This window comes from Haliotis cracherodii, unplaced genomic scaffold (genome assembly GCF_022045235.1).
Source record: "Haliotis cracherodii isolate W230 unplaced genomic scaffold, xgHalCrac1.p SCAF_5, whole genome shotgun sequence".
NCBI lineage: Eukaryota > Metazoa > Mollusca > Gastropoda > Lepetellida > Haliotidae > Haliotis > Haliotis cracherodii.
The window spans coordinates 1,875,236-1,887,500 of NW_027266308.1; the positions used below are offsets into that span (position 1 = coordinate 1,875,236).

The following is a 12,265-nucleotide window of genomic DNA, read 5'->3' on the forward strand; positions in this document are numbered from 1 at the left end:
TACAACTACTACTACTACTACTACAACTACTACTACTACTACTACTACTATTACTACTACTGTTACTACTACCTCTCCCACTACAACTACTACTACTACTACTACTACTACAACTACTACTACTACTACTACTACTACTACTACTACAACTACTACTACTACTACTACTACTATTACTACTACTGTTACTACTACTACTTCTCCCACTACTACTACTACTTTTACTACTACTGTTACTACTACTTCTCCCACTACAACTACAACTACTACTACTACTACTTCTATGACTATGGCTATTACGAACTGCACCAGAACGTTTGTCTGGTTCATGTACATGATTTGATAATCCTTATGACCAAACAAAGATATCACAAGTCATTTCTTTAAATATAATATACATTTACAGTCTATTGACAACCTTATGGGCCGGATATATTTAAATATTACTTTATTATCACAGAAACGATCTAAGACCAGTGGATTTTGTATTAAGTCGTGTGCTACTCCTGCACTGGGAGTTAACAGGTGGCCATGGTCACAACATGGCGGCCAGACTCGCTTGCTAAATTATGACACTGTGACAGCACGGCGACAGCAGCATATGTTGACAATGATAAGAACGAGAGCTGTTGCATTCTTACGATAATTGTTGATGGTATCAGCATGGCCAAATTGTCACAGTTTGTCTAGGCTTACTGACCTTGTTGATATCGGGATGAGTGGCATGTGATATCCAGCTCTTCGCCGTATACATTCTAGGGGTGGTCGGGTAGCCTAGTTGTTAAAGCGTTAGCTCGTCACACCGAAGACCCGGGTTCGATTCCCAACATGGGTAAAGTGTGTGAAGCCAATTTCTGGTGTCCACCGCCGTGATATTGCTGGAATATTGCTAAAAGCGGCGTAAAACCATACTCACTCACTCACTCACGTATACATTTCAAGCCACGTGACGAAGTGTAAAAAATGTCAATTGTCATACTTGGTTTGACAGTATCATCGACAAAATGTCAACATGTCAAATCGAGGCCGACAGATACTATATAATGAGGATGAGTACAAAAACATTTGAATACCTTTTACGTTTCCTTAGGTTTCCTGTGAAAGATTCTGAACTGACGTGAAGGACTTACCAATTACAGAACCACCGACTGACTGTAATGCCCACAATACCAACTAGACCCGTGAAGATCCGGGGTAGAATAGGTCTTAAGCAATCCATGCTTGCCATAACAGGCGACTATGCTTGTCGTAATAGGCGACTAACGGGATCGGGTAGTCAGGCTCACTGACTTGGTTGATGCTTGTCTGGTCCAGGCTCCATTATGTGTAGACCGCCGTCATATAGCTGGAATATTGCTGAGTGCGTCGTTAAACAACAAAGAAACAAGCATAACAAATTGCAACTAAATGTGACTCTATTGTTTCAGATGGCTAAGCAGCACGAACACTGGAGAGTCTGAATGACAATTTCCTAACCTGCTCGGTGTACATGGAGGGACACAAAGACCCCTGTACTCTGACCTGTGGCCACACCTTCTGTAAGGGCTGCCTGGGGAAATTCCTGAAGACCAGACAAGACGCCATCAGAGCCAAGTCCATCCCGTGTCCCTACTGTCTACAGATGACCCGAGTTCCCAGGCCTGACAGACCAGTGGAGGAGTGGGTGAAACAGATCAAGCCCAGTTTCCTCATACAGGGACTTCTGGACACTCTAGCCTGTGGGGGAAATAGCAAGGTGGTATGTAGCAAGGTTCGGGGGGTTAGATGTAAAAATCAGTTAAATGTGTTAAACAAGTGTCCTACCAATATAAGATATCCCATATACATATTTGAATTACAAGGCTTAAGGCTTAAGATGAAAACCAACACAATCTGTCAAATATTTGACAAAAGAAATTAGGTTTCGTACATGTTAATAAACATGCAATATTTGTTTCTAAATAGGAACTCACACCCCAAAAATGACCTTTCAAGTGTGCAATCCATCCTCTAGCCATTCATCCTCATCCCTAGGACCATCAAACCAATCCCTACAACTTTCGTATTGATCGCCCCGGAACACACCCTCCTAACCTGCCCGGAACCCAACCTTCATAACCCACCCGGAACATACCCTCCAAACCTACCCGGAACACACCCTCCCAACCTACCCCGAACCCAGCCTTCATAACCCACCCGGAACACACCTTCCCAACCTACCCCGAACCGAGCCTTCATAACCCACCCGGAACACACCCTTCCAACCCATCCGGAACACACCCTGCCAACCGAACCGGAACACAAGATCCCAACCCACCCGGAAAACACCCTCCTAACCGAACCGGAACACACCCTTCCAACCCACCCGGAACACACCCTCCCAACCCACCCGGAACACACCCTCCCAACCGAACCGGAACACACCCTTCCAACCTACCACAAACCCTTCCCAGTCATCGTGTTCATTTCCAATTTTTTAAAAATATTCTTAACAAAAATAGTTTATCAGTGTGATGTATTCAGGCAGAGGCTGTCAAAGGTTTCCAAATTGAGAGGTTTCACTGTTCATGTAATCTGTTGTAACAGTGAGTGACCGATTACGTTATCGAGTAGTTTAATGTGTGTGAATAGCATAGAGTACATGCAAATGTAAGTAACTTTGTAAGCACTTTAAGTTTGTTGTGTTCAGATACAGAAGACTATTGGTACTCCTGCCAGACACTTGAAGACAGAAGTCCAGCCATCTCCTTCTGTCAAGACTGTGGTGTTCCGCTCTGTGAGAGATGTGTCAGGATGCATGCGTCGCTTCCTGCTACGTCAAACCACGTAATTGCTGACCTTGGTGGAGCAGTGAAGGTCACTAGAACACAACGGAACACAACGAAGTCATGGATTTCTGCTGCAGACACTGTAATAGAGCAATATGCCCCAAGTGTTGTGTCTTATACCACAGGAAATGCGACTCTGTGGTCACTATTCAGTCCATGATGTCTGAGATGAGAAGAGTTCTTACACACAAAAAGGGATTGATTACACAGAGCTTTGGCGAAACGGGCAGATCACGTCAACAACACAAATCACAGATTGATAAGGTCAGCCACAACTAATACAAAATACAGTCACGGATCCGACAGGCCTCACAGAAAGCCATGGACGTGATTCAAACCACGTGATTGCTGACCTTGGTGGAGCCATGAAACCCACCAGATAGCAGAGACCCATGTGCACAAAACCCAATGCAGTCGTGGATTCCTGCTGCAGAGACTGCATAAAGCAATATGCCACATATGTAGTATTCTTTACCACAGGGACTGCGACTCTTTGCTCACTATTCAGCCCATGGAAGCTGAGATGAGAATTGTTCTTACTCACAATAAGGAATTGATTACACAATGCTTGTCGTAAGAGGCGACTAACGGGATCGGGTAGTCAGGCTCGCTGATTTTGTTGATGTCATTGATTGCGTGGTTTGATGCTCATGATATTAATCACTGTATTGTCTGGTCCAAATTCGATTATTTACCGACCGCCGTCATACAGCTGGAATATTGTTGAGTGCGGCGTTAAACAACAAACCAACCAACCAACATCAAACCTTTTATTCGGTGAAAATTCGTCTTGTCCCACCATTGAGTTATGCTTTCGCATTGTGTGTCCCTCGCACCGAGAGTGCTGGCGCCAGGGGTCAATTGTACGAGCGGACTAAATGTGTCCCACAGAGAAAGCGAGGATTTCAACGTGAAAACTCAACTTTTCTAAAGGTCCGCCCTTAAAAAAATTAGTTATCCCCCTTTCATAAAGTTTACATCCCATGACCTTCCGGTCTGGTGTCAGACGCCGGTGTCAGTGTATCCTTATATCCTTTTATATTATTTGGTATTTATATGAAAAAGGTTAAATATAAATAGGGAGCCTATTAACTATTGAGGCACTGGTATATGACCAGGACTATCTGGTATAACCATCACTACAATAACATCATTTCTGTTAGTACGGGTCGGTGGAGTAGCCTAGTGGTTAAAGCGTTCGCTTGTAACGCCAAAGACCCAGGTTCGATTCCCCACATGGATACAATGTGTAAAGCCCCCTTTTAGTGTCCCCCGCCGTGATATTGCCCTACCAACTCACTGACTCATTCTCAGTACTAAAAAAATAAAAATAGATGTAAACTTCATTTTCAGCAATGCAAATAAACCTATCAATTCCAAGGTTCTTGCTGTAATAGTGGTTGTGACAAATACTGGAAGCTCAACAAATGAAATCGTTGATTTCTTGTGGAATTTTTCTTATGTTCACAACAGTTGTAGCAACAATACACGACCATATGAACCTGTAGTTTGCAGGTAAAATTATAGGTATACAGACATTAAGAAAACGTGCCACCCGGCGTTTCGAAATGCATGTCACACTGATAAATACTTTATCAAAATTTATTAGAACAACTTCGGTTCAGTTGGGTTTCCTTCAACATTCAACATTATGAAAGCATTTGGCATCGTTCATTGCATCATGAAGGGCGGTCGGGTAGCCTAGTGGTTAAAGCGTTCGCTCGTCACGCCGAAAACCCGGGTTCGATTCCCGACATGGGTACAATGTGTGAAGCCCATTTCTGTTGTCCCCCGCCGTGATATTTCTGGAATATTGCTAAAAGCGGCGTAAAACCATATTAACTCACTCACTCATGAAGCAATGGTATTCCAGCGTGTCATCATATCATTCCAGAGTTATGACCATTCTCTCTGACAGTTGTGATCGTATGTGGGTGGTAAACGTCGGAATCACTCTAGACTTTCCTCCTACCGTTCAAAGAGGCGTTAAACCAAACTCTCCCAACTTTGAGAGTTCACATTGGAAGAGAGTGCTGCGGATAATTACTGATATCATTTTTCCTGGAAAGGTTAGTATTTGAAACCTCCGGCTAACGCCGTCGGTTCCTAATGATATTTCCGAATACTCAATGACACCACCAAAATGTTTATCTCTTAATTGTGCCATTCGGATGTACCGAATTTCACTATAAACAATGTGTCTATATAAATCTCTGCTCCAGATAAGGGACTTCGTGTTTATCACTGTTTATAACAATGAAGTCATCAAGACTGCTCGCACAATGCGGCAAATCTTAAGTCACCATCTTTCATCACATCTGCCCACTGTAAATATGACGTGAGCTTTTCAGGCTGCCACTCATATTTGTCGATGAAATACTGCGCCAACTGTTTTTGTCTGCTACTCATTCGCTTAGTGTCTTGTAAATCAGTTCTTTTATCTCTTTGTTTATTTATTTCATCTTGATGTGGGATTGTGACGTCATTAGCAATGACACCGACAGGCAACATCTCCCATTCGGGATCGTCAAACTTCAAATCTTCCGTCACGTCAAATGGCCGTAACGTTTGAGCAAACACCCCATGAGCTTCCAAGTCATTGGTTTTATCCGACAGTTCCGTCAGTTCTCCGAGAGGGAGTTCTGCGTCTGCAGTATCAAACTGCTCCCACTCTATAATCCACATCCGTAAAACATCGGGCTTCTGCGCAATGTCTTCAGGTAACGGAAACGGAAGTCCATTGGGGTCACCAAGCCGTTGCCAATGCTCCTGTGGGTCAATATCTCTGTACGACACCAGCCATCTCTTGACCTGTGCCAGTAACTCTTGCTCGTAGGGAGATATGTCCTCTGCTTCACTCAACTCCTGATCGAGGCCCACAATATCTTTCCTGACGTCACACCAATACTCCGACAGCTGCACCTCCTCAACCCTCCCTAGCACATAGGGTGCCAATGCATGATGTATTTCAACCTTACAGAATCCAGCACTCTGCATCAGCAGAGGAGCATTTTTCCTCCACGTGTCCGTGTCCTCAAAGTCCAGATATAGAGAAGGGTAGTGCTCCATCTTCCTTTGAATAATCATATTTAGGAAGGTGGTATTGTTCCTGACCCTGCTGCAATCGTAGACTCTCTTTCCAAACACCGCCCATTCCACCCAGCCTATATCTCTGTTGTGATGGCTGATCAGTCTGCGTGAATACGGCTGAAGTCTACGGAACTTTTCCAGCTCTTTCTCCTCGTCGTCTCTGATTGTCGTCTGCTCACGAGCAGCTCCATACGGCACTGGTTGAATCTGGTGTTGGTGCACATCATGGCATTGATCGCTGTGAAGTACATTTTGATTGTGGACGCTGTGGGTTTGCGTATCTGGGGGTACAATCTGTTGAAGGTTGTGAGAGTGTTGTTGCATTCCATTCTGTTGTTGATCCTTGGTCATGTGACTCGAAGCCGCGTGGTCATTGTAGCCATTGTAGCTGTTGGTGTTTGTTGTCCGAGTGGCCACGGCGGCGGCCGTGCTTCCGCTACACCCCATCGCGTCGGCGACCTAGACTACCTGTAAACAAACAATATTGTATTGAATCTATTATGTTCACAGAAACATCATTCACAGAATTGTATCTAAAACAATGTGTATCGGACTGTGTGTGTTATATGTCAGTAATACTATTGGCAGTCAATGATTGAAGGCAGCAATCAAACATTTACTTTTTATGGCGGGTGCAACCAGAAAAGAAGACCGCCTCCGTGGTCTAGTGGTAGAGCGCCCGCCCGGAGAGCGGAAGGTCCGGGGTTTTTGATCCCCGGCCGTGTCATATCAAAAGACGTTAAAAGATGGTACTTGTTGTTACCCTATCTGGGGCTCGGCATTAAGGGGCTGAAACAAGGAATGGTCGGCTCGGAGTCAGTATACTGTGTCTGTTTGGGGTGTTCATGTTAAACTGAAGCATGGTATCTCAGTGGGCTAGCACTATAAATCTGCATCAGTCCGGACTAGTTCAAGCACACACACGTACATGCACGTCGCTATATAAGTTTTGACGCGACGTTAAACCCAATTTCACCTCACCTCACCTCACCTCACCTCACCTCACCTCACCTCAACAGTAAAGAACTGATGTCATTGAACCGACAGTCATCACTATTTTGCCTTTTACGGAATTTGTTTCTGCGTGTAATCGCGTTTACGTCGGATATTTTGACGTTTTGAGTTATAACAACGTCTGTCAGTAGTTGCGTCTGGAGCAGACAGCCAGTGGTTTATAGCATGAACCACGACCCACTCTGTAGGTGTACAATGACACACAACCAACAAGGTGTTAGGTATATGTAAACTTAATGGGTAATTGCAGATCCTATTTTAATACCGTTGGTGACAAGCAGTTGGTGTATGTATATACCATGAGCTCTACCTCACCGGTTTGATACATTTGGGTAGGGGAGAGGGCACGGGTAGCCGAGTCGTCTAAGGCGCCGCGATTCGCTGTGCAGAGTTGCGTCCCTTCGGCACGCCAGAAACCTATGATTGGCGGTTCGAATTCCGGTTCGCCCCGATTATGTTTCTAGGTTTGTCAGCAACATACCCGTGCTCGTGGGTTTCACCGAAGTGGTTAACGTAAGAGACCTGTATCACTTCGGGCTGACCTCCCACATTAAGCTGACAGGCCGTGATATAACTGGAATACTGTTAACAGCGGCGTTAAACCCAACTCACTCACTCACTCACTGAGCTGCTGCGTCGTGTTAGTCACATTATATTGCAATACGACCATCAGCAATTCACATAATGCAATACAACCCTTGCGTATCAATATTTACTAGACGCAGCCACAAAAGAACTAATATATATTTATATTGATATCTACTATCTGGAGGCATTTGGATGGACTGGTTTCCTGTCTAAACCATGTTAACAGCACACTCTTCAAGCTGTTCACATTAACGTTCCATATTGATGACGTAATAGGTTGTCTCGTTTATCCATACACATCTCGCAATCTGAAGTCTTGATTATTGAAAGAAACAGCACCCCCTGAACAGAACAAATATATATAGTTTGGGCCCCAATACGATTGGCAACATGTATCGCAATACAGTTATCCATATTGCGACACAGTGCAATACGATTTATGTGTCAATACCTCAAGTCTAGTCAGTCATGACATTCTTCTGCATACCCCACCCATCTTCCCGAGGCAAGGGAGGTAACTGACTATAAAAGTACAGTTTCCACCCTTGCCGAACTAGGCTGGTATTATGGAGTTACATTTTGGCTGGACTAACGAGTCTATGCATAGTCCAATCAAATTCGCGCACCGAAATCGAAATCCGGTTCGTAAACTGTCGTGCAGATTTCGGTCGATTGCAGGATTTGCAAAGCATGTGCACCGCAAACTCGTTGTCAGCAGATATTTTCCAAATCTTTTCAGGTTTTAAATCAAGGTGCTCACGTGATTTGATGCATTTCGGGATGTAAGATCCGTTTTATCACAATATAGATTTTGATTATCGATTAGATCGTTTTGACTGGGCGCCACCATTTTGTGTGAAGCAAACGCAAGTGATACGAGAGGTGGAATCTGATTGGTCTATAGGAGAGGCTTAGAAGGGACAAAGCTGGTAACATCCACTGGTGGCGCTACGATCGAGCCCAGTAATTTCAGCCTTGTTCGGCAATGGTGGAAACTGGACTTTTATAGTCAGTTAACTCTCTTGCCTTGGGAAGAGTTGCGTCCCTTATGCGTGGGTTCGGATCCCAGAATCGGTCTGCTGATGCTCCTATTTTGTGAGCACACTACCCAGCACGTGCTAGTGATTTTCATTAAACTTTCAATCATTAAAGTGTTAAACGTTTAAGACCGTCATCATTTTAGGCTTTTCTCCAACATCCGTGATGCAACTGAAAAACTGTTCAATACCACAGTAAACAGTACATGTATGTGTTAGTTTATTTCAAGCCCTACACGGAATGACTGCAACGTCCGTTTCGTGCATTGGATTCTATTGATAGTGTTTTAGCTGATCGCCCACGTATTAACCGGGGTGCCTACCACACTACTTCTTGTCGTGAGCAGTAACAACGTTGGATCGGGTGGCTGACTGCATGACGACGTACCCGACGGCGTGTGACGTACAACGTCAACCAGTTGTTATCTGGCCATGGCAGGACTATTTACAGGCTGCCACGACATAGCAGTTATGCAACAAACAGGCAATTATACATGACAATATTGTATGAAACATATGGTGAATGTCTTTCTGACATTTCCATAGAGACAAACAAATACACAAACAGAACGTCTCCAGCCACATAGTATTTCACTCGACCATGTATGAAGGTGAGTGAGTTGGGTTTAACGCCGCATTTAACATTATTCCAGTTATATCACGGCGTGTCGGCTTAATGTGGGAGGAAAGCCCGAAGTGATGCAGGTCAGACGTTTACCACTTCAGGGAAACCCACGAGCACGGGTATGGTGCAGACAAACCTGGAAACATAATCGGGGAGAACCGGGATTCATAGGTTTCTGGCGTGCCGAAGGGACGCATCTCTGCACAGCGAATCGCGGCGCCTTAGACGACATGGCCACCCGTGCCCTCTCCCCTACCCAAATGTAAGAAACCGGTGAGGTTGACCTCATGGTATATACATGCACCAAGTGCTTGTCGCCAACGGTATTAAAATCAGATCTGCAATAACCCATTAAGTTTACATATACCTAACACTGGTGCATACATTCCTTAGTCCAGGCCGAAACGTGATTCCCTTATCTTTAAGGACCAATTCAGGCTCGCGCATATGTTCGATTTTTATTCAAGTCTGACATATGCCAGCTTATTTATTGATTTCCTCCCAATACCGCAGTACACATTCGTCGACTGACAGATAATGTCTGTTAAAATGCTATGTATATAAGCGACAAAACACATCATATGATCATAAGAAAGCACTGGGCTTTGGGTGTGTTTGGATTGTAACACCGCTGTGAACATTATTTCGGTTAAATCACGACGTTACAGCTGTATGTGGGAAGGAAAGCCCGACGTAATATCAGACGTTATTAAAACACATCTGTGACGTCATTCTATTGTTTGAACGCTCCGTTATTTTTCAGGAATGGAGATTTGTTTGTCAACTATGCCTTATCTTGAACCAACGTTTGAATTAATTTCCACTTGGAATGGACGGAACTACTTTTTCCATTTATTGACAAGTGAATAATTTCATTTTTTTCGAAAACATGTGTCGCCAGCGGGGTTCGTTTTATTGGAGAACGTGTAATTGTCAACCTCGGCAGCACATGAAGGCACTGTGACAAATTAACTATTAAATAATTTAATAATTTTGCATTATGCTTAAAAGATCAAAATAATATGTCTATACTTGTGTTGAAGCAGGTTACCTATAATAATGTTCATATTTACAGCAATTAGATAAACCTTTGACGAGAAAAAACAAATCAGGTAATATAGATAGTTTGATAGCTAGCTAGCTAGATAGATAGATAGATACATACATACATAGATAGATACATAGATAGATACATAGATAGATACATAGATAGATAGATGTCATGAGCATGTGTTTAAGAGTCACTATTGAAATAGTGACGATACCAGGTGTTCACGAAAGGTGAGCGTGTCCTGTCCCAACGGTGCCACCCGTCACAAATACATGCAGTGGCAAGTCAATTGTTCACATGTAGAAACACGGGAACATCTGGCACAAGTCGAAACATCGGTCATCATTTCGGTCATAAGCGCGTCCATGTCCACCATTAAGCTTTCTCAAAGCAGGATACGCCACCTGGTGTCAACTGAACAAGATACGCCACCCGGTGTCGACTGAACAAGATACGCCACCTGGTGTCAACTGAACAGGATACGCTCACCTGGTGTCTCCTTTCCCTATTCTCTATTGTGATAAAATTATTTACTTTACAGATGTAGTGTTGCGTAAATATATTCCAAAATGTTTATTTTTCTATATGTTCATTTGAGATGTACTAGAGTTTCATTCCTCCATGGCGGCCATACTGGATTTCCTTTTGGTGGCCCTATACCTGAAAATATTTGGAATGTAATTACCTACAACTGTGCTAAGTTTTATGCTTTTATCACAGAGTGCACAATTGACCCTATACCTGTCACGTAACGGCTCCACTTTTTCGGCGACATGTCAACGTAATAACCTGACGTTTTCCGCTGTATATCTACAACAGCAGTTATCTTGATGATGACCCTAGGTCTGGACGTCCCTCAACTTCCATCAATAAAGATACAACCAAGGAGATAGAAAAACTTATACTGTCAGATAGACGTATTACCATTGTTGAACTTGAGGAAGACGCGGGTCTGAGCCATGGATCCATTGAAACTATTATTCATGAGTATTTGCAGATGAATAAGATATCTGCTCGTTGGTTACCAAAGTTTCAAAAATTCTGAACTTCTAAACTGACATTGCCAGGGAACATTTAGGGCTAGTTCAGGAGGATTTCGTCGAATTCAAACAGAGATTATAAACGGGTGATGAAACATGGGTCAACCAATATGATCCCGGAATCAATGGAATGGCACCATTACCCTTTTTCAGCACCAAAGAAATTCAAGATCAATGAAGAAAGTCATGGCCACTGTATACAAAGGGTGTGATCCTTGTTGATTACTTAGAGAGTCAAAAGACGAATACCAGTGCCAACTGTGCTGATTGGCTCCATCGCCTGAGAGATTATATTGAAGAAAAGAGGCGAGGAATGCTGACCGCTGGAGTTCTACTACTTCGTGACCATGCCTCTTCTCACACTTCTCGACTTGCAAAGGCTGTTGTGTCACAATGTAGGTTCGAAGAGCTTCCTTAACCCCCATACTCGGCAGACCTGGCACCAAGTGATTTCCATCTGTTTTTCCTAAACTGAAAAAATACCTTCGCAGAAAGCGCTATGACGACAACAATGACCTCAAAGGTTCTTTCTGACTAGAATTGAAAAGTTTCACTATTGATATGAGAAGTGTATTTAAAATCAGGGAGATTGTGTTTGAAAAGAAATTGATAACACTTTCACAATTGCTTGTTTTGTTTGTTAGGCTTAGAACGTTTTGACCAGAATTCGTGTAGCTAAATCATTCCTGGACGTTTTAGGCATTTGTTTGCCTACACAACTCCAATCAACAACATCCTTGTGAAAATCTTCTCGCCTGGAACAAAAGGAGGTGTGAAGGCTTCATTCGTTTACTCTCAACATGGCGAACAGCTCAATCTGCCAATCAGCGTGACCGTGACCACAGTATCGGTAGTTATAGTAGCTCTAGCATTAATAGCAGTCGTAGTAGTCGTAGTAGCAGTAGTAGTCGTAGAAAATGTCGTAATCGTAGTATGCGTAGGAGACGAAATATGCGGAGTAATAGTCGTAGCAGTAGTAGTCGTAGTCATAATAGTAGTAGTCGCATGGTAGT

At 43.4% G+C, this 12,265-nt stretch overlaps 1 protein-coding gene and 1 pseudogene across 2 annotated transcripts in view; one reads left to right on the plus strand and one right to left on the minus strand.

Annotated features, from left to right (window-relative positions):
• Positions 1 to 1,004: 1,004 nt before the first annotated feature.
• LOC139442234 (transcription intermediary factor 1-beta-like) lies at positions 1,005 to 3,152 on the plus strand (annotated as a pseudogene).
• Positions 3,153 to 5,072: 1,920 nt separating this feature from the next.
• Positions 5,073 to 12,265, minus strand: part of LOC139444120 (uncharacterized) — a 9,163-nt gene continuing 1,970 nt past the window's right edge. The window contains exon 2 of one of the 2 annotated variants that reach the window (XM_071225022.1): positions 5,073 to 6,361. In XM_071225022.1, coding sequence (XP_071081123.1) covers positions 5,073 to 6,344 — 1,272 coding nt within the window. In that variant the 5' untranslated portion in view covers positions 6,345 to 6,361. Of the gene's footprint in view, positions 6,366 to 12,265 lie in introns of both variants that reach the window. The other variant, XM_071225023.1, reaches the window with a different exon arrangement.